The sequence below is a fragment of the Papilio xuthus genome, unplaced genomic scaffold (genome assembly GCF_000836235.2).
Source record: "Papilio xuthus unplaced genomic scaffold, Pxut_1.1 DF829758.1, whole genome shotgun sequence".
Taxonomy (NCBI): domain Eukaryota; kingdom Metazoa; phylum Arthropoda; class Insecta; order Lepidoptera; family Papilionidae; genus Papilio; species Papilio xuthus.
The window spans coordinates 3598547-3622558 of record NW_013528891.1 but is presented as its reverse complement, the minus strand read 5'-3'; the positions used below and the strand labels follow the sequence as shown (position 1 = coordinate 3622558).

General features: G+C 34.5%; 1 protein-coding gene across 1 annotated transcript; it reads right to left on the bottom strand.

Moving 5' to 3' along the window:
* Positions 1 to 114: 114 nt before the first annotated feature.
* LOC106118552 (kielin/chordin-like protein) lies at positions 115 to 22415 on the bottom strand. The gene is made up of 16 exons (XM_013313253.1): positions 22232 to 22415; positions 12674 to 12823; positions 11915 to 12028; positions 10485 to 10622; positions 9861 to 9974; positions 9489 to 9535; positions 7424 to 7600; positions 6690 to 6833; positions 6423 to 6488; positions 5761 to 5911; positions 5273 to 5425; positions 4405 to 4530; positions 1579 to 1959; positions 937 to 1161; positions 558 to 750; positions 115 to 294 (listed from the first exon to the last, which is right to left on the bottom strand). The coding sequence occupies exons 1-16, from the start codon at positions 22284 to 22286 to the stop codon at positions 165 to 167; spliced, it is 2364 nt and encodes a 787-aa protein (XP_013168707.1). The 5' UTR covers positions 22287 to 22415; the 3' UTR covers positions 115 to 164.
* Between the last annotated feature and the right edge of the window lie 1597 nt (positions 22416 to 24012).

Genomic DNA, 24012 nt, shown 5'->3' with positions numbered 1-24012 from the left:
CCGTATCAGGTCGATTTTGGGTATAGGTAAAAAACAATGAACCCAAAATGGTAGGTTACTTTATATTCTTACAAAAGAAAATAAAAAAGCAAAGAGCATATGTTTCTCATTTATTCAATTACTTTTTTACAGATTAAAAACTAAATTGCCGTCTCTTTTGTGTTTTAAAGACCATGTTTTTGAAGATAGGAGCGTAGGTTCTTCAGCTTGAGGGCCTGTCGATAGTTCAGACAGGACTTTTGGGTGCATCGCAGTGACAGATCCGACTGACAGTAGCAACGGTTGCAGTCAGTTCTAGAACAAGCAATAAGTAATTAAAGAATAGATCCGTAGAATACAAATCAATTGATACCTCACTCTTCAATCATCGAGCAAAATGGGGGTCAAATTGACCACCAGTACCAGCCTACGATAAACTAAGACTATAATGCGTCCCGGAGACCTAATTATGGGCAACGGTCACTTCGCTATTCAGCTATTTCAGGTGGCCGCTCGCTCGTTTGCCATCTTATAATATAAAAAAAATATAATATATATATCAGCTCTTGATAACGTACTTATAAACTGCGCCTGGTTTACACTTTTCTTTCTTGATATCAAGGTTAAGGCGCATCTTTGTATTGCCATGTAACTTCATCTTAGCCGGCATTGCACAGCCCGGTACTGCACGACATTCTGTGATGTTGTTTTTGCAATCGCAACGAATACAGCGGTCGGAAAGGGCGTCGTCTGCATTTTTACATTTTATCCCTGTTTAAAACAAATAGAAGGATATTTTGAAGGATTTATTTAACTTAGTTTAGTATAAATTATTAAATTGAAGTTTAAATACATCGATTATTAATTTACTGATTTGACTCGTTATTTACACGGTCAAAAAAACATCAGGTCGTTTGAGACGATCTCGTGTTTCTTTAAAAAATCACATAAATGTACCTGACCACTTTTTCGCCTTTACAGCATTCTCTTCATCTTTGTTAAGGCAAAGCAATGTCTCGCAAAGAAGGTTTCCGTTGTCTAAGCATAGACAAGTGTTGCAATCTATCAAGTATATTTTGCCTGATTGGCATTTCACGGCAGAATGCGGTAGGATTGGCAGCTGCGAGAATTCCTTGTTTGTGATTGGTGGGCTTACATCCATTGGTGTGGTAACATCCATTACTGGGTAGATATAAATTAATTCATTTTCTATTCGCTAATTAGTTGATAAAAGGTACACGTTAATTGGCCTGCGCATGATGTATGCGTGGATTAAACCGATTTGCTTTGTCTGTCGATGCGGCGCGGATGATGGACGCAGCGTTATGTCAAATCAGATGAAGCAAACTAAAATCAGTTGCAGGCCGTGCGTGCATTGCGCGGGCCAAAGGACGAGTACCTTTATTCATCAAGTAATTAGCGAATTGCATTACGCCGTATTAGCTTAAAAGGATAGAATATTGAGTTATACGCTATCATTTATTGTGACTAAATATTCCTTATCCTTTCGATGCTTTAAAAAAATCTTTTGGCTGTATTTACAAATGCCTTTGGCATTTGAGACTTAAATATTAAAAAATTAAAATTCTAATGACTTACTTTTTGGTGGTTCTTTGCATTTTGTTGGCTTCGATGGATTACATAAAGGTTTTCCATTAATATCGCAGTAGCATTTTTGGCATTCTTTATGGTACAATTTCCCCGGAACGCATCTCCCTTCTGGTAAATCAGGTAAATATTTCTTATCTTTCTTAGTGTCTTTTTCATTTCCTCCTCTTAAATCTCTTTGATGGCTTTGTTTATTAATTAAACTGAATCGTTTCATATCTTCGTGTTCTAAGCAAGCCATTTTTGTACAATAGAGGGCGTTAGTGTCGGCGCAATGACAAGTGTTGCAAGATATTTTATACATTTTGCCTTTTACGCACGGATCTCCTTCCTTTATAGGCAAATATTCTGGATGAATACTGGATACGTTTGCTAAATAAAATTGACACGTATTACTTTAACTAAATGACGAATGTTTACTAAGTGTAGGTTATTAAAAGTTGATTGTTGCCGTTTATTTTTGAGATCAAATATTTTAATAAAACATATCGTCATCCCTGTCATTTGACAACAGTGATAATATGTTTTAAACGAGGATTTTGATCTCAGAAACCTACGGTTATTGCAAAGAGTGTTTCAATGTTTCTCCCCCAGGGTTATAAGAGTTGAGTCAGATTTGTTTTTTTATTGATTACTCGTTTTAATATTATAAAATCCTAAATATTACTTACACAGAGAACATTGTACTGTACAAAGCCAGCACGTAACGCACAAAACACATTTAAGAATCATTTTCTAATAATCTTATATGAATACGAAACAAGTCTTAATTAATTACGTTGTAAAGAAAGTTATGTTGTAATAAAACACGCTTTATTGCTTAGATTTATTTGACGATAAGTTTCTTTATTAGGATAAAATTTATACGATTTGCTAGTGTTTTGGTATTAACTTTGGAGAAGTCAAAACATCGTTTTTCTTTTAAATAATTCTTTTGAATGTACACTCAAACTAACCTCTATTTCGTTATGTCAAATGAATTTTAGTTAGCAATGTATTTCGCAATTTTTGTAATATCACGACTATTATTAAGCTTTACTGAAAACGATAAACTTAAGAAAAAAGTTTGTATTAGGTTTACTTTTTTTATTTAATAGTTTCTGTCTGTACGTAAATTAAAAAAACTTAACTAGTAGCCTATGCCTTCTTCCAGCGAGCAATTTTAGCGAGATCTATGCAGCCGTTCAAGGAATACCTTCTCACAAACATCCTAGGAATAATTAGGAATTTCATCCATTCAGCCAAACATTCGCATTTATAATATGAGTAAGATTGAAATGTAGACGACAACACTGGGGAAAATTACCACATAAAAGTCCTCCGAAGGTATGTGTGAAGTCAACCCGCACTTGGCCAGCGTGGTTGACTATGGCCTAATCACCCTTAACTTAGGGTAGGCGCCGAGCCCCTCGGTGGGGACGTATAGTGAGTTGATGATGATGATGAAATAAAACTCTAAATGAAATTCAAACTCGTTTATTCGTTTCGTGACAATTTAAAAACATAGTATTAAGTTTATTTACGTATTTTCTATTAACTTATTATAACAGCGCGTAGGAGTAATGTTTTCACAGACCTTGTTTGCATCCACTAAGGCTTTAAATATCATGAAATACAAAAAAATAATATTTTAAATATAGAGCGAAAAAAAAAACAAAACTTTTAAGTAATATACACCCTCTGAAAATCGATTAATTTTGTTATTAAAAAAAAATAATTAAACTTGTTATCCATCACCGTAAAATAAAAAAAAATATTGAGTAATTTTGATAGAACGCTGTTGCCATTAAAAAAAAATGTCTATGATTATGAACTAAAATAGTCTAAATAAAATAATTAAGAAAAACTAAAGTCAATAATATTGATAGATTCTGACAACAAATACTTTGTTAATATTATGTTATTTATCTGGGGGCGCAGCTGTGCCCCCACCGAGCGAAATAATCCAAAAAACTTTTGCCTTATGTATACAGATAGAAAAGCAAAATAATGTTACCATTTTATTAAATTTATTTATTGTTTAATTACTTAATTACTTTTTTTATTTAATACAGTTTTTATAAAATTACAAAATTAGATTATAATAAAATAATTGTAATCTATTAAATAAAATATGTATTTTGAATATATTTAGATATGTCAATCATATGAATTTAAATATTTTATAGATAAAAAGACAAATAAAAATTTAAAAAAAAATTACGACAAAAAAACGGCCAGTGTTAAAATGGAATAAATAAAATACTTTTAATGCTGTCAACACTGAAGTCTTCAAGACACGAAAGTAGCTAAAACAGATTTGAATATTCCCGACTTCTCAACAAAGCATAATTTTTATATTATACTTATGCGTTTGCAGAATTATAGTATTATCAATTTTATAAGCCTGTGTACTTATCCAATAAAGGTACGCGTCCATTATCCCGAGCAAGACGCATCGCACGCACGACCTGCAAGGGATTTTAGTTTGCTTTGTATGATTTTCGCCTCTATCGTACGCGCCTAGCGCTTCGAAAGACGCCATTTATCAACAAGCAAACCGTTACGGGTGTGTCAATGGACGCCTACTTTTAGTGTCTTGTGTGTAGTAGCGTTTGAGTTGGCACGTACTTTCATGTCTCGCAGTAAAAAATATTTGAATGACGAAAATATGATAGGAGGTAAGTCGTATTTTACGGTATTGCGCTATACAAATCAAATGCAACTGAGTGAAAATCGATTGATCCAACGAAAAGAGACCGACGGATCAATCGAAAATATGTTTTATCACCATGATTTAAGGTTACATTTGCAGTGCGGTCCGTGTTCTCTTAATTCAAGGCGTGTAAACGGAGCAGTAACGTAGAGTACAGAACACGCTCTTGCCGTCAGCGGAACACGTGCAATCGTTACACTCTCGCTTGAACTGTTCTCCTGGATTGCATCGGAAGTTAGGATCTGATTCTGGAACAAATTAAAAAGTTGAACACCCTCCCAGTTATGTCCCACCACACTGCGTATATATTTTTATTGCTTACTAGCGGTCATTTGTGATTCCAACCGCGCAGAAAAAAAAACTTAAGTAGGCTGTGTTCTTCCAGACTATGTTTTACATCTATGCCAAATTTCAGTGAGTGTCATACAGCTGTTTTGGAGATACCTTCAAACAAACATCCATCCATCCCTATGGATGTATCATCCATGCATCCGTCTATCTATCCAAAAATTCGCATTTATAATATTAGTAAGATTGCGAGCAAGCACTTTGCTGAGGTTACTTCCACCACCCTTTTTTTTATGAGAGAAAGGGGGCAAACGAGCGGCGGAAACACCGAGGTGGTAAACGACACCCATGGACATCTACAACACCAGAGGAACCGCAGATGCGTTGCCGGCCTTTAAGGAAATGGTATGCTCGCTTCTTGAAGATCCCTAAGTCGTATTGGTTTGGAAATACCGCCGAGGACAGACCGTTCCACAACGCAGCTGTGCGAGGCAAGAAGACATCTGCCTTAAGTCAAAAGGTAGCAAATTTGCTATTGTTAACCAGAGAACAGGATGTACGGAGAAAGAATATTTTTTTTACCTATACATAACCCTAATACTCAGCTAAATCCACTTCCCTTCCCATCCTACTTTAGCAATATGCCTTTTTGTTTTTGTATCTCTATCACTTTCTATTAGTATCTCTATCTCTTTCACTTACCCGGTGCATTTAATCCATCGCTAGTTTTGACCTGGTCACAGTCGTGCGTGGTGCACGTCGCGCGCTGGCCGTCAGCTCCGCAAAGACATACGTTGCAGGCGCGTTGGAACGCTGCACCCGCGGAACAGTTGGTGCTAATCTCTTCTGTAGTTTCTGTAAGAGATATTATAATTATAGTTTCATCATCTCCCAGACCTTGTCGTCTTCAATCTTACTGATATGAATATTTAGATGGATGAATGGATGTTTGTTTGAAGATATCTCCAAAATGGATGCATGGATCTCGCTGAAATTTGGCATAAATGTAGAAGCATAGTCTGGAAGAACACATAGGCTACTGATTATTATTTTTATAATTCCGCGCGAACCGAGTCACGGGCGACACCTAGTATACTATAATGCTAGTTTCACACAAAGCCAGAAAAGTGACTGCAATAGGACACTGCCAATTGAACGTTCAGTTAATATAGTGCAGTTTTTTGACTAACCTCGCTTTGTCCTGACTCCACCATTACTGTTACTGTTAAGCAAGGCGCAATCAATGCGCGTACAGGAGAAGTCGTGACCCTCATTGTTGCAGAGGCATTTGTTGCAATCGATACGGAATTCCTGCCCCGGCTGGCACGCTTTGGGCGGCTCCTACTGGATACAGTACGAGTTATATACACGTATCATAAGTTTATGCTTCAGAAACCCATCTACAAAATCCTATTGTGAATTTTCTTCACTTTATCTTTTTAAAAAGGTAACAACGTGAGAAGGTAAGATATAGGTGGCAGTGAATTAGGTGAAATTAGTTTTTTTGTAGTACAAAAAAGAGTGTCGGTGGCTCAGGATTTAAGCTTATAATCTGCAGGTCCTGGGTTCAAATCCCGCCATGTACCAATTTATCCGACGTTATTACAGTGAAGGAAAACATCGTGATGCAACCCGCACATGACCAGCGTGGTTGACTAATGCCTAGTTACTCCTAACTTAGGGAAGGTAAGGTAACCTCTCAGTGGGAATGTATAGTGAGCTGATAATAGCAATGAAAAATTAAGGTACTTTTAAGCCCTCTTCCTCCGTAACCCTTATTACAGTTAACGTTTACAAAGGTTTAATAAAATCAATTTTAAAATCTTTGTTTATATACAAATGCAAACATTACCTGTTGAACAGCACGTCTCTTCCTTGACGATATTGAATCATTTTTTTCTGCGATACTGTCCGATTTCTGTAACAGAAAATTATAACAAAAAATACAATCTTTAAAACTACAATAATCTTTTATGAAGCTTATTTAAGCTAATATTTAATAGACGTAGAAATACCATCACCAAAAGAGCTATCCGATATCGAGAAGCAACACGTACCCACATTTAGTGAGGTCGAATTATCGGAATACCATCACCGTGAATGAGAGAACATCCCTAACCTGTACATCATCAGGTACATCATCAGGGTAACACGCTCGTCTAGTACAAGAATATGACTGGCCGTCGGGATTGCAACGACACATGTTACAATCCATTTCAAACACCTCGTCCGGACGACACTTCTGTTTTATAACGCGAGCGTTCTGTACAATAAAACAACTCTTCAGACTAAGAAGTAAGTAAATGTAACATCAAATGGATGAAATATTTTTTTTTTATATTATAAGGTGGCAAACGAGCGAGCGGGCCACCTGAAATCGTTGAAATACCGAAGTTACCGTTGCCCATAGACATACGCATTTGCATATGCGTTGTCTACCTTTAATCGGCGGAGGAGAGGATGCACAGAAAGAAAACATTTTCCCTTCCCATCCTTATTAGAGAAAAAGGGTAGGAAAGGAAAGAGGAGTAAATTAGGCCTTCGGGACGCACACTCATCAGACGAAACGCGCAATTGCCTCCACTTCACGCCTGTCTTCTGTGTGGTCGTGGTATTTCGCCACTACGTGCGAAGATGTTAAAGCGGGCTCTACCACTGTTATTCCCCGCGGGTAGAGTAGCTGGCTGCAAGTAGTATATTATAAATGCGGATGTTTAGATGGATGGATGTTTGTTAGAAGATATCTCCAGAACGGCAGCATAGATCTCGATGAAATTTGGCATACATATAGAACATGGTCTGAGAGAAAAAATAGGCTACTATTTAAGTATTTTTTTAAAATAAAATGTGTACCTCTGACAGCTCTGCATTTTCATCTGATACTTCCAAGACGCAGACCTTCCTTGTGCAGAAGTAACTGGTTCCATCCTCATTGCACCAACATGTGTTACAATCTTTAATGAACATTCTATTCGCTGAACAGATGACCGCCTTTGTGCTGTTCTCTTTATTTACTTTCGATCTTAAAATCTAGAAAAGTAATAAAAAAATCTTAATTTAGATTTCATCATCATCAACCTGCCTTTATCCCTACGGAGAGTCGGCACTGTATGTACTACTCCATACATCTCAGCCGTCATATTTGAATCTACCTCCTTCCTACGCATATCCTCTTCCACACAATTCTTCCATACTTTTGGTCTTCCTTTACCTTTCCGATTTAACTAAAACTTAATTTGGCTGAAAATAAAATAATTATTGTTTAATAATAAAAACTGCATTTTATTTATTTAATACTTTATTTACACGTTTACAATTTATTCTTTGTTTATTTCTGCATAATATTTATTCTAATGCATTTAATAGTTATGGTACTATAGGCTTCATATCCTGAAACAAAACAAAAGAAAAGTAATAGTAAAACTGCTTTAGTTTTTAATTTTTTTTTCAATATTCAACTGCTTTACTTTTCTCTAAAATAATCCGAATTAAACAAAAAAAATATCACGGTTATAACTAATTAAACTTGGCTGTAAGACTTTGTTACTTTTGCCTTAAAAAAAAAACAAACAAAATCGCGCGGCATTACGAATGACGTATGTACCTTTAGTTCGTGAAATATTTCGACGTCTTTAGGTAACGGACAAGGTTTGTTGGTGCAGCTGAAGTCAGAACCATCGAAATTGCAGTGACAAGTGTTGCAGCCGATGTGGAAAATTACTTGCGGTTTGCAGACAACTTCAGAGTGCTTCTCTATGTGATCTACGCCCTTAGGAATAAGACATGTAAGTACACATATGTTTGTTGTTATGCCAATATTTAGTACAAGTTTTTTAGGCAGCAATTTTCATAACATACATCTTTGGGCTTTACATTTTTTAATGTTGGCCACCTTGGCTTTCCTTGGTTATGGTTGGATATCTTGAAGGGCTACGTTCAGCAGTAGACAATCATTTATAATGAAAATTGTTAAGTATCAGAGAAATAATATAACTGTCACCTAATCTATGAATTTATGTAACTTGTGTGAAGTCATAGATTAAAAAGAACAACAGATTAAAAATATTTACCTCGTCTTTCATGAATACCTCCACATCTTTGTTTATGAAGTCATCATCTTTCTCCATACATTCGTTCCTCGTACAAGAGAAACTTTGTCCATCCGCAGCGCATCGACAAGGATTGCAATCCATTTGGAACTCTGAATTCGGTTTGCAGACAGATCTTTTTAAGTGATTGCGCGGATCATCTATTAATATGTATTCTATTTCATAATCCTAAAAAAAATGTTTGGTAAGTAGTAACTGATTAATATAAAAGTAAGTTTTCACTGCCAAAAGAACTGTCATATTGCACTCTTTATAAAAGAGGGTGAAAGGAATAGATTTTAAGACATCTTTCGGCAATGGAAACCCATTTAAAAGACTGTAGCTACTTTTTTTTACAAATTGCATTAAAACAAACCTTCATACTTGTACGTTTGTGTAATTTCTAAAATGGTTAAGGCTGTAGGTTCAATTATAGTAAATTGTTAAGTCTTGACATGTTAATAAGTTAAAAGTAATATATTTAGTCACATAAAAGCGTAAAAGCATATTTTTACTTACCTGAAATTATGCAAGAGCGTTGGTGCAACCGAATGGCATAATGTGAAACATTAAACACTTTTAACGATATAAATGAAATACGAAATAATTAAAATTACTACTAAGAAATAATTAAAAATGAATTCATGATAGTTTCATGTATTTCCCGAATCTTTCACCAAATTATTTTTTTTTTCTTAGCAACAAGTGCAATATGGTTAAATTATCTTGAAAAATCGAATGTATGAGACACGGACATATGATCCGATAATTTGGTTTTAAATTAGAACAAAATGAATGTGAACTATTCTAGTAACTTTGATTTTACTTACCTTTGTAATAATAGGTTCTTCCGTGGCCTTAACATTGAAATCAATTGCTGAAACAAATAAAAGTACATATGTCAAAGATTCCAATACAACGTAAACGAGAATTTTCCCCATAAAATAGACGTTTATCCGACGTTCTTACGACGGTGAAAGAAAACATCGTGATGCAACCTTCAAATATTTAGGAAGAAATTTAAAGATATGTTGAAGTCAACTCGCACTGGGTCAGCGTTGACTATGGCCTAGTCACCACTAACTCAGGGTAAGCTCCGAGGCCGTCAGTGGGGACCTATAGCTGATGTCTATAGAATTCCAGTGTTGCCACACTTGTGGATATATTGGCTTTCCTTCTATTCATTCAAAAGTTATAGTTACCTGGTGACCCCATGCACCCCATCCTAGTACACGTTGCCCGACCGTCGGTAGTACACCAGCACGTGTTACATTCGTTCATCCAGACGGAGTCGGGAGCGCAGCGTAGTGTTGCCTCTGTCATTAAAATTATTTTAATTATAGCCACTTTATCTAGAGTCAATAGTAATAGGTTTCGTTTTTTCATTACTTTATGATTGTCAATTGTTCTTTTAGAAAGAACTATGGTAAGATAATGTATGTATGAATTGAAAAGTATTTACGATATATAAAAGATAGTCGAAACCAACTTGTTTATTATCAGTAATTATTTGTAAAAGACGTAAACATGAGAATGTCATTGGCTCAAGGACACTTGACCTGTAAACTGGGTTCGAATCCAGTCCCAATGCGTTTTTCGGATTTCATATGTATATTTATCCGAAGTCCTTACGGTGAAGGTAAACATTGTGATGTTACTTGCAAATATCTGTTAAGAAATACAAAGGCGTGTGTGAAGTCAAACCGGTCAAACTAGGCCAGCGTGGTTGGTAGGTTCCAAGCCTCTCAGTGGGGACGTATAGTGAGCTGAGGATGCTGAAAACATGAAGTAAGTGTTATGTTTCAATTTCAATCTCTTTCTCTTACCGTTCTCCTGACCGGGACATTTCATTTCAGTGCAGGACGAATATCCCTCACTGGTGCAGTGGCATTCGTTGCACTGGCTCGACCATTTGGACCCCGGCGAACACTCCTTACCCGATAGCAACTCGGATCTCTTTGGAACTGGAATAATACATAATTTGTTAAGTTTTTAAATCTTACATAAATAAAAAAATCATGTCACAATGCATGTTCGCGATAAATTCTGAAACTAGACAAACAATTCTTATAAAATTTTGTAAGCATCTATATTTTACTACAATTTGGGAGATAGGGTAGTTTTTATTTCAAATTCTTTTTTTTTTAATTCCACGCGGACAGTCGCAGGCGAAAGCTATGTCAGAATAATGAAAATTTTTGGTATAACATCTAAATAGCACAGAATTATTATTAAGGATTAACTTTCGCACTCCATGTTGTAAATGGTTACTTAAACAGTCGTTTGATGTAGATGTCCCCACTGAGCATATCGCTTCGTGGGTATACCTGTGCGGCATTTACATCTTACTATCTTACTAATATGTGAATATTTAGATGGATGGATAGATGAGATACCTTCTAACAAACATCCATCGGGATGGATGCATGAATCTCGATTAAAATTGGAATACATATAGTACATAGTCTGGAAGAACACATAGGCTACTTATTTTTTTTTTAATTTCGGGCGGATGGAATTGCGGGCAACAGCTAGTTTGATATAAACAAGCATCGATTGAAAACATAATGATTCAGGAAGTATTAAATAAGTGATCCTCCCATTATGAGGCCTTATAATGAGTCCATTTTATTGTTATTGCATTTTTAATAGCTCATTGACTAAGCTGGCATCGGAATTAACTACCTATAGTCTGCCAAATAAAGAAAAAAGTTTATTACAATTCAAAAATCAAACTTTGTAACATAGGTAATGCTGGCCGGCGACTCAATCCGCGCGAAATTTAAAAAAAATCTCTTTGTGTCAAATTGTGTGTGTGTGAACCAAATTACATCGAGATCCGTTGAATCAATTATCAATCCATTCATCTAAACTATCGCATTTATAGTACTAGCGCCCGCGACTCCGTCCGCGCGATTTAAAAAACATAATTACTAGCCTATGTGTTCTTCCAGACTATGTTCTACATATGAGCCAAATTACATCGAGATCCGTTGAATCAATCCATTCATCTAAACTTTCGCATTTATAGTACTAGCGCCCGCGACTCCGTCCGCGCGATTTAAAAAACATAATTACTAGCCTATGTGTTCTTCCAGACTATGTTCTACATATGAGCCAAATTACATCGAGATCTGTTGAGCCATTCCGAAGATACCTTCTAACACATATCCATTATGCTATTCATGTAAACTTTCGCATTTATATTAGTAAGATAACTTGATAAATTTGGCACATAATATATAGTAGTACTTACTGTTTGACCGATTGCAAACACCCGGTGTGCACTGCGCTTTGCCGTTGGGCAGACAGATACAGCTGCTACAATCCCTGCTAAAAACTGTTTGCGGCTTGCAAGGTATGGGGTCCGCTGGAAAACAAATCAAGTCAAAGTCTTCAATGTCCATTAAACATGAACCATTGGCACATTTCTTTTTATTATATACTAGCCGCAACTCCACTCGTGAGGAATTAAAAAAAACAACTCAATTTGTAGCCAATGTGTTCGTCCAGACTGTGTTCTTTGTCAAATTTCATCAAGACATGTTTAGCTGTACAGCAGACACCTTCTAGCAAACATCCCTCCATTCATTTTTCCATTCGCATTTATAATATTAGTAAGAACTCAGATCACATTTTGCATGCAGTCGTTTTAAACTAGAATTAATGTTTAAAAAACAAGTCTTGGATAAAAATTTGGTTAGTTTCGTCCCGTCCATTTCATGGTTTCGTTTGCCTCCAAATAAAGTAAGCAGTAACACTGAATCAATAGTAATTTACACCTACTATAATTGTCTACTGTGGTAATTTAACATTAAATACATTTACCGTGGATTTCTGACCCCAAAGTCCCCGTTTAAAACATATTTTTATCTCTGTGCTACCAAAGATAATGACAGGGATGACGATATGCTTTACAAAGCGATTTCAGTCTCAGAAACCAACGGTTAATGCTCTTTAATTTTTCTAACTGACACTCCAATAACTTTTTTTTCTCATAATAATCTTTACTTACCAGTTATACTGGTGTCACATAACTCCTCTTTGGAGCACTCCGCGATGCCGTTTGCCAGACATCGACAACTGTGACAGTTGCTCTTCCATTCTGTACCAGCCAAGCATTGCACCTCCACTGATGGATTTGTTTCTAACAAATCTGGCAGTTCTAAAACAAAGATATTTAGTTTTACTAACATTATATTATAAATGCGAATATTTGGATGGATGTTTATTTGAAGGTATCTCCAAAACAGCTAAACGGATTTGAGGCCAAAATTAGTAATAAAAAAAGTAAAAGACAGGTGTGATGTGGTATTAACTTTTTTCTTCTTTAACCATCTTACTAATATATGCGAATGTTTAGATAGATGGATGGATGGATGGATGCTTGTTTAAAGTAGCTCGAGAATGGCTGTATAGATCTTGATTAAATTGGGCATAGATGTAGAATATAGTCAGGAAAAACACGTAGACTACTCATTAAGTTTTTTTTTAATTCCACGCAGACTCAGTCGCATGCGCCAGCTATTAATTATATAAAATATTAAACTATTAAAATTACACATCTGTTGGTTAAGATAGTATTAGAATCTGTTCAGTGCTTTTTAATATTTTTTATTAATCACATACAGACGTAGTTTGGCTCGTTTTTTTATCCTGTGATAGAGACCAAAAATAGTGTCTTTGACCTTCTCTATTTAAAAATGACAAGGCAATTAATTTTTAATCTGTCTCGTCTCTTTAGTCTGTATGTGGCCAGTATTGTAGTTATATGTCACATGATCGCGCGTTGCAGTCATTCGAACGACGAGAAATTACATTCTAATTATAGCCCGTGTTTATCCTGTTTGCGTTTAATTGCCACTTTAAGATAAAACGGAGCTATTTTTAAACGATCTTTACAATTACGAACTGATCATGAATAATGAAGAGTTTATTTGACTTTAGTAATTACGTTTTGACTTTGCCCTCATAAATCGAAAGGGACTAAAACGGATTTCAAATTTGATAGCCTATTGTGAATTTGGTTCGTTCTAACGGACTTTCAGCACCTAGGGTCATAAAGGTTTATCTTGATTATATTTCGTTTTGTTACGGTTCGCTTTCGTGCTTACGTCGCTGTACTATCAACCTATTGAAGTTTTGAAAAAAATAATAACGTTATATTTACTGTCATTGAATTTAAAAAAAAGTGTAATTTTCGCGCCAATTTCTCTATAAAGTATTGATTATAATAATTGCAGTGTAACATCTTTCAAAATTATACTTAATTTTTTATCGATTACTCTGGTGTCAAAACACAAAACTAAAAAGTTTGACGTTTAGAAAAAAAACCCCGCCAATTCGGAAGCATGTCCTGCCGAAAGTGAGGCGAGGCGTTTTCGGCGCGCGGCGTTCGGTCGTTCGATACTCGAGTTGCCCTTTAACCCTCGCAATTATTGCAGTTCTATTATTAGCGTCAAACAATTGGCTCAATAACTACACATCATGAGACTACGTCGATGGGAAATGTCAATTTTTAAAACAAAAACCGCTGTTTTAGGCGGGAAGTGAAATTGAAAACGCCCTTGATACCGCCTGCATGGGACAGACAGGACTTCGAAGATTTGTAAGTAATAAATTAATTAACTGTCTGCCGAAAAATCAATATAAGATAGTTATTCTAGTTGGGATATTTTTATTGCTATGAATAAAATGAATAAGATTCAGAAAAAAAAAGATCTCCCTTTTTTAATTCAAATTGACGGAAGTGTTGCCATCCTCAACACGCATTTCCTTATTCAATTCAGAATAATAAATAGTTGTATATTTTACAAAGAGGAAAAGTAATCTTATTACTACGGAAAAACCTCACAACTTTTTTTTTAAAAAGATGTCAAACACACGAGAAATTCAATATAGAAAGTTTATGTTTACGGACTTTCCAAGAATAAGGATTGAATGAATAATGTTTTTATGAATACTAGCTGTCGCCCGCGATTCCTTCCGAGCAGAAAGGCTATGTTCTACATCTATAGCAAATTTACACGAGAACCCTGCAGCCTTTCTTGAGATACCTCCAAACAAACAAAGAAGATTCCAGAACGGCTGAACGGATCTCGATTAAATTTAGCATAGATATAAAACATAGTCTGGAAGAACACACAGTCTACTTATACTATCTTTAATTCCGCGCAGACAGAGTTAAGGACAACCGGTAATTATTTAAAACAAAGTTAAAAAAGTATAAATAAAATATTAATATAGTACGTTCCTAATTAAATACCTAAAGATTAGATTTCCCTGACGACTGGAATAATTAAAAAAAATATGCAAGAATTTATTCCGATAACAATTTCTAAGTAAACATAATATCATTCATTAATTATGAATGAACTAACGATGTACAAACAACGAATGAGGAAAATTGATAGAACTACATTAAATAATTATATTAATTGAGTATTGTAAAGTTTATCGCTTGCAAACAAAACTAATTAACATCTAAGCTTTTCTTGTGAATTGTTTTTAAAAATACGACCAAAAAACATGTATTTTTATTAAAGCTTCAATATATTTTAATCTATAAAAACAATAAAGTAGTTGATCTATTGACTAAAAACTTTGATAGTCAAATTTTATCTCGATGAAAAGTTTTTAATATTATGTCATATCGAAATTTTGCAATTTATAATTTTAAAAATCATAATTTTTTCAATAATTAAGTATTATAATAAACTTCATTTTAACACTGCTATATGATTTGACAACAAAATATTATATATTATATTAATAAAAAGTCATTTCTTTTAACCAATATTTTCATTGACATATTATAGAAGACGCGAACCAGGTCTGTCAAGCGCCAAATAAAGGTCTATGGTATTTTTTGTTTCTTTTTTAATGTAAATATTAGCATATTTTTGTTAATTTACTATATGTATTTATTGTACAATTCTAACTAAGCTCTATGCTTGTGCTAGGACATGGTTTACGACAATACTCGAATGGCGGGATTCGAACCATCTACCACGTCATCGTAAAACCGTACCCTTAACCATTGGGCTATTAACGAAAAATGGTCTCTGCTTACATCTCTGGGTTACGTGCGTGAGTTAAGTTTCAGTTTATTTTGCAAGGTATGTGCTCATGGATTATAGAAATATCTGAACATTTCGATAAAAGTAGAACGAATTCCTAAATCTGTTTACATTAAAAATTCATAGCGTTATAGTTTATGTAGACATTCCTACACCCCCGTATGTATATTTGTACAGCAATGTAAACATTTTCAGCCAAAACGAGACCAAGATCATGTCTGTGAATCCGTCTTTATTTATTACAAAACCTTACATTCCTTTTATATTTAGATTTCCGAATCTAACCGGTTATAATTCTGGTTAACCTAAAAATAACTTTTTATCGGTTGAATGATCGGAAAGTTTTTTTTGGTGCATTCTAATCAAACTAATAGGTTAGTTGCGGCGTTTAGAAAATAACTTAATATACGTAGAATGTCGCTTTTGTGACACTATTCTTAATACACCATCTGTGGATCGCAACTCCGTCCGTGCAGTATTAAAAAAAAACTTAATAGCCTATGTGTTCTTCCAGGTTATGTTCTAAATGTATGCCAAATTTCAGCGAGATCGTTGCAGCCGTACTAGAGATACCTTCTAACAAACATTCATCCATCGAGCCATCTAAACATTAGCATTTATAATATTAGTAAGAAATTTGTCGCGGGCGTGCTTTCGTTACAAAATCAAGTGTCAGAATGATTAGTGAGGGGACATAAACGTCGACATTTTAGTAAGGCTAGTGTTGAGTCAATACACTGACACATTTTCGGATTTTCTTTCTAACACTACTTACTAATAAGTAAAATTAGTAAGAAGTAAGATATAGCTATCGCTTGGTTCCACTGCAATGTTCTGTTATTAAATTATTAAAAAATTAAAAAATTTTTATTGGGATTAAAAAAACATTTTTCACAAAATTTTGTCGGTTCTGTCTCCTGAACTAGTTAATTTTGTGGTATTGTATTATTATAGATGCATTTTCTGTAATTTTCTTATAATTATATTGGAGTTGGAGAATATTTGAAAATATATATTATAGAATATTCGTTAGTTAAAAGTTAAAAAGTTTTATAAAATATTGTCCCAGTAATATTGGCCGTAAGTGTAATCAGGATCTGTGATATGCAAAGTGTCAAGTTCGCCGCACGGAACGAGTTCTCGAGCGGATAACGGTAATCCGAGAATATTCAATATTTATGTTGTTTACTGTACACTTCTTGTATTAAATTAGGGTCAACATGTATATTATGTTACATTTGACATTACTTAGTAACGGTAATCGAGTTTCAGCCAGTTCCAGGTTCGATTTTATGGTTTAAAATGCTTTTTACTATACATGTTTTTCAGTTATAACACTTTTGTCTTACATTTAGTTCGTTATTTAATTAAATTAAACTAAAAAACGATTACACAAACGACAAATCATATTAAAAAACGACTAACTGTAGCCTATGCGTTCTTATAAACTATGTTCTACATCTGTGTTAAATTTCAGCGTGATCTATGCAGCCGTTCTGGAGATACCCTCAAACAAACCTCCACCCATTCAAACATTCGCAATTTTAACATTAATAAGAGTAAGAAGTAAGAAGTAGACAGAAAAAAAAACAATTTAATTTTAATACTTAAATTTATAAAAATTTATGTCGTTAATATTGGCATGAAGTGTACAGTATAGATACCTGATCTACCGGCCGGTGGTCTAAGGCCGGGGGCAATAGCCTTCAATGCCAGCAAGTGGATCAACATCATATCATGTATCACGGATCTTTTGGATCTTTTTTTATTATAAAATAATTTATTTAATTGCTACCCGTCCGTGACTCCGTCCGCGTAACATTAAAAAACATAATAAGTAGCCTATGTGTTCTTCCAGAATATGTTTTATATTTATGCCAAAAATGGAGCGTCGGTGGCTCAGTGGTCAAGCACTTGACTTGCAATCTGCAGGTCCTTGGTTCGAATCCCGCCATGTAAAAATGTGTTTTTCGATTTCCGACATTATACATATGTACATTTATCCGACGTTCTTACGGTGAAGGAAAACATCGTGATGCAACATGCACATATCTGAGAAGTAATTCAAAGATATGTGCGAAGTCACCCAACCCGCACTTGGCCAGCGTGGTTGACTACGGCCTAATCACCCTTAACTTAGGGTAGGCTCCGAGCCCCTCGGTGGGGACGTATAGTGAGCTGATCATGATGTATGCCAAATTTCAGCGAAATCCATTGAGCCATGCCAGATATACCTTCAAACAAACATCCATCTGATCACACGCATTTATAATATTAGTAAGATAGTAAGATTTTAGCAGTGATACAATAAAGTTGCTACGGTTATGCCATTAATATTTACAAATTATAAAAAAATATGTTGTAAGCACCACCACACCTAGAGATTACTAAAAGTTACAAAGATTTAAGTCTCAGAAATCAACGGTTAGTTAATCCTTATTGATTTAGAAATATATGTTAAAATGTGAGTTATAATAATATTTATTGAACCATGAACTAATATACCGTTATGTGCGAACACGTGTCACAAGAAAACAACAATTTATGTATATTTACACGAAATCATGAGCTCATACTGTTATCAATAACGCAAACCGATTCCTGTACATAATATGAACGGGGTTGAAGTTCATAATAATATTTTAATTACTTCATACCTAATATTTATAATAAATAAAATTATATACACGCTGTTACCGACTGTACATGTCAATGTCAGGTGAGAATGACAAAATGGCGGCGATTTGCATCTCTGGAAGGTTAGACAAAGTGATTTTCGCTACGATGAGATTCCATAACGAACTTCAATAATGTATAGAATTGACAATAACTTAAGATAAGTCACGTGATTGTTGCGCGTTAGTTACATACAATTTCGAAGTTCGCTATGGAATAGATTCGGAGCGAATGCATTTTGTCTTACCCCTGTTGCCCTGTGGGACGTACGAAAAGTATGACAAGCCTATATCCCGACAAGGAAATATTACAATATTTTAGAGTAAATTATGTTCCGAGTGCAGATAGAATGGCTATAGAATAATTAAAGATTTATCGGTATTAGAAGATGCAGTGGATGTTTTAGAAATTACTTTTTTAAATAACTTATTACCTAAATTGTTTTTGCGTTCCTTCCAGAATGTGTTGCATAAATCAATAATGTTTTCATTACGTGATTCCAATGAATCATCGGGGTTTGAGCTTTGGATACCTGATATTTTCGTTTCCTTTACGTCCATTGTACCAAGTGAGTCATCAGCTTTTACAATTGCAACAATGCAAAGTTCATATTTCAATCTCAATCAAAAAGGTTTTTTAACTTAAATAAAACAAAATTGAATACTGGCTTTCAAAAATTTGTTGTCATTAAAACTAAAACATTTGTCTTTGTGAAAAAAAACATGCGTCAGTGTAATGGCGGCAAGCGCGTGCTTTGATTCGGCGGATACGTCATTTCGTTATCATCGGTCAGGGGTCGCGTTTCATTCATCCAGCTGTGACCTCTTGCTATCTCATGATGTCACATCCCCGTGATGCATGTAAATAATACTGTCATTGAAGTCACGATGATAATATTAAAAAAATTAAGTAAAATATATTAAGTAAAGTGCTAGAAGTGGCAACATTTTGTGGTACAGTCGTGCACTAATGTCCGAAGAATCTGTTCAATATTTTTAGTGTCAATAACACGGCAAAATCCTTCTGGAGGCAAGGAGTACACAGGTAGGTGAATAGTATGTATATTTGAAATATTATACAATGTTACAAAATAATAGTTAATAGATAAATCCATGCTATCTATGTCAGCCTTCAAGTTTCTTTATTATAATCTTACTAATATAAATACGTGTAAAAGGATGGATGTTTGAAAGTATCTCCGAAACGGTTCAACGGATTTTGATGAAAATTTATATATAGAACATAGTCTAGAACACATAGGCTACTTATTATTTTTTTTAATTGCACGCGAATGTAGTCGCGGGCGACAGTCCGTTATATTATATTTTTATATTATTTTGCCTTATCTTTGAAAGATCGTTTTAATTATCAATGACAATTAGATTGGCGCAACAGTCAATTAGGCTGGTCGTGGGAATGAAGCGTTTTTCCTCGTTTGTTATTAGTTTGTTGAAAGGACGAAGTCATTTATTGTCCCGTTTGTCTGTCCTGTTTGTTATAATAATAAATCGTGTTGTTAATCTGTTAAATACAATTTTCACTGCAACTTTCCTGCGAGAAATTCATTCATAAAATGTATCTTCCCCAAACATTTTTTTTATATAGACGTTACTTGTATTGCAAATTTAAAAAGTATTTAACACGTTCAGTTGGCGAATTATCTTCCATACAAAAATAAAACTAAGTGGCATGTCATGTTACAATGAAAATTAATTTAATTTCTTTCAATTTACTTGCTTCTAATGCAAAATCTTGCCATAAAAAAAGTTCAAACGTAGAATAAATATAGTGACGGGAGTTGTCATAAAAAAATTGGCGCCATCCGCCACAGATGCTATCAACTTGTCGCTAGACGTTGTTAACGGTTCTATACTGTAGACGACTTCACAAAAAAAATATAAATTATTTTTTTTTGTGGTCAAATACTTACTTATTTTAGCAATTATAATTTATTATCTTACTAATACTATAAATGCGAATGTTTAGATCTATGGATGGATGTTTTTCAGAAGTTGTCTCTCTAATGGCTCAACGAATCGCGATGAAATTTGGAACACATAAGTTACTTACTAAGTTTTTTTTAAATACCGCAAAGACGGAGTCGTGCGGAACAGCTAGTTGCTTAAAAATCATAAAAACGAATTATGATTTTTAGATAAATAATTTGTGATATTTTTTTTTGTTATTTAATTTGATATTTTATATATTTTTTTGTTTTTAATATATAATTTCGTCTCGCAAGTTTATGTCACTGATATTCGTTGATTTGTACGACTCGATTGTATGTAAATGTAGTTTGTATGCAATTTGAATACGTTTTAAATTCACATAGTGTACTGCTCATAATGATATCATTCTTCCATATTAGGATACTGTAATAATGGAATTTAAACTGTTCTACGTCGTTTAAATAACTATAGTAACAGTGGTAGAGCCCGCTTTAACATCTTCGCAGGAATTGTCCAGGCTCGCCCGGTGTAATACCACGACCACACAGAAGACAGGCGTCAAGTGGAAGCAATTCCGCGTACAGTCTAATGAGTGTGTGTCCCGGAGGTCTAATGTAGTCCTTTTTCCCTTCCCATCCTTTTTCTTATAAGGAAAGGATGGGAAGTGGAATTGGACTCTCCGGATGAGAGGATGCATGGGAAGGGAAAATATTTTCTTTCCGTGCATCCTCTCCTCCATCTATTAAAGGCCTAATATCGCTATAATATCCAAAAAACCGTTAGCCGATTTATTGCCTGTCTTTAATAGAAAAGAGTATAAAGGACTGGCCATCAGCAATCTTCATACTTATTATTTCATCTGCTTGGTCCAAAAAATTGCGGGAACACCCGCTTGGTCATTGCGGTGACGAACGTCAATCTTTTTATCTTATGTTTTGTGTCAATAATTTTATTTGTATAAATTGTTTATCAATGAAGCGTTCATAAGCAAAGGTGGCGCCAAAATTATCGCCGGCTAACTGTACTTGATAACACATATTTTATTCAACAAATAACCTGTTATCTTTAACACCTTGCTAAAGTACGTCGAGCTTGACAAAATATTTTTTAACAATATTTTTTAATTTCGTTTTTTTTTGAGACAAACGCAAAGGAACAAATGAGTCATGAGTGGACCATGGTTGTCGCGTCGTCAGAATAAGCTAGGAGAGGTAGCTTAGGTAAAATGTAAAATACTTCTAAATCCTAAGATGCTTACAATCTTTATAGAACCACATAGATAACTCAAACACTACTTTTTCCAAAAATTTGGAGCACACATTCATATGCTTTTCTTTGAAATAAAACTCCCTTAGACCTAGACTAGATCATCGTCTGGCTACGCCCTTGAAATAGTCTTGTCCCATCACGGGACCAATCACCGAACCTACCTCTAACCCTAAATTTCTATTGCTTAAATTTATAGGTCCTTAAAAATTCAGATATGACAATATGTTTTTGTACATGATTTGGTAATGAAAATTAAACGTGTCTCTCTATCTGAAATTCTTTAGTTACTTTATATTTTTAAAGTAGATAAAGCAACTTGTAGGGATTTTTTTCAAATGTCCTATGGAAACTGAGGTAAAGGAATGCCGTAATAAGCCACATTTTTTTCTATTTAATCGCATCCAAGTTAGGATTATCAGCCAGTCATTTAGTTAAGAAACGATAAAAACGTTTTTAATAAAACTTTTCGTCATGTGCGAAAGCTAAACCGTTAAGTTTTTATAAAAAAAATGCGATAAATATCTCGCATTTAATTCGCGACAGCAACGGTATAGCCCTACGTGAAAACCGTTAAAGCGAACAAATACAGGACCCACTCACCGCTTCCTATCGCAAGCGTCGCCCAACATAGTAAACCAGCCAGAAACCACTGCATTTCACACAATCCTTAAATTAAAATAATCACAACACAAAAAATTTAAAACGGCAGCGTCCTTTGCCTGGTCGTGTATATGACCAACTCCCACGACGCCTCGAGCACAACTGCTACTCCTTTGCGTAGTTTTGCCTTGATATAGTCTCATACAAACTTTTTTGTGCCGTCATCCGGGTTAAGCTTCGCGACTCACCCCTTATTGACCTTAGTAATTAAGAGTCATTTTCGTTTGTCGCTCGATTTTTTAATCGCATCTTAACGTTTGCAATTTAGTAGTTTTAATAATTATATGTAATTATTATATTAATAGTAAACGCATGATGGCGGCAAATGAAAAAGCCCGATGTAGTCAGCGGGCGTGGTTCTAAATAATAAGCCCTTGTTTAATTTAGTAATTAATGATAACAATGAACAATCGATATTTTTTGCTCGATAGTAATTGAAACACGCTTCCAACTCCGTGAATCCTGTAAAGATGATTGAATAATACGTAGAGGTCATGCGGAGACAACAATTTTGAAGGTATTGCAACAAAAAGTTATAAAGACATTAACAGAAATTTCCATCACATTGATTTTTTAAGAAGGAAACATGGGTGTAATACCCGGTAATTTTTTTTATAAATCATAGTACCGTAACGTCCCAAGTCAAGGTTTCCCTGACTATTGACAGGCCTTAAGTACTTATAAGTTTTTAACAGATGAGGCAAAGGGCTTTTTGACGTTCAGCCACATAACCTAAACCAACAAAGTTCGCAACAAACTTTTTTTAAAGGTAGGCAACGTACAATCTAATAAGAGTATTGTCACTGGCAGTCAATACTTTTTTTTAAATATAAAGGTACAATTACTTCCATAACTTTTTATTTTTAAATATTGCAATCATAAAGGATGCAGGCTGTTATTTTCCATTGATTTAATTCCTAAAAAAAATATAAAAAAAACTATTTTAAAATTTAATAACCCGCATACAAATCTGGGTTAACATAAGATAGTAATGGTCTAATTACTACGGTCATTGACATTAAAATTACTCTTTAAAAATCGGTCAAGATGACTAAACTATATATATAAAAACATAGAACCACAAATGCGTACATATCCATATAAGAAATAGTTATAATCGTGTTCTTTTGCATTACTTTTGGTTCTTGATTGGATGGAGTTTTGCTCCATACATACATTGTACATGTTATAGTTTTCAAGCAATGCCGCACCGTTTATCTCCTTTTATCGCCGACGATATATGTATCCCTTCAAAGCGTCCGACTCGTGAAGCTTCGCCGACCACACAGCCTCTTTATCATGGCTACATAAACCGCGGCCCGCTTTCTTTCGCTAATGAGGGTAATATTATAGGAAATGTAAAGATCTCTTTTATCCAGTAACTAATTTCTCAGTAATAATATTTTGTTGTAATTTAATTTTATCAACATAGGTTTTTGGTTCATATATCAAATTTTTAAATTAAAAGGCAGAGATGACGTTTTCCTAATATTTTAGCATTGTTTCTAGCAATTTAAAATCTTTGTCTATTTCACTCTATCAAAAATCAAACGTATTAACGTAATGTGTCATTTAATTATTTCGTAATATAATCATGAGAATCAGGACTATATAACAGGACATGTCTAACATAAAAAATATAATATAATAAACTTTATTCGAAGTAAAGTTTAGAAGCCCTGGTCTATCGCTTTCTCGGCGTGAGACGCGGTCACACAAAT

Excerpts from the sequence above, each read along its gene's own strand:
- LOC106118552 (XM_013313253.1), bottom strand. The coding sequence starts at position 22,286 with ATGCAGTGGTTTCTGGCTGGTTTACTATGTTGGGCGACGCTTGCGATA. Across the intron at positions 10,623-11,914 it reads TGTTTGCAATCGGTCAAACA|TTCCAAAGAGATCCGAGTTG; the intron begins GTAAGTACTACT and ends GTATTATTCCAG. Across the intron at positions 9,975-10,484 it reads ATGTCCCGGTCAGGAGAACG|AGGCAACACTACGCTGCGCT; the intron begins GTAAGAGAAAGA and ends TTTTAATGACAG.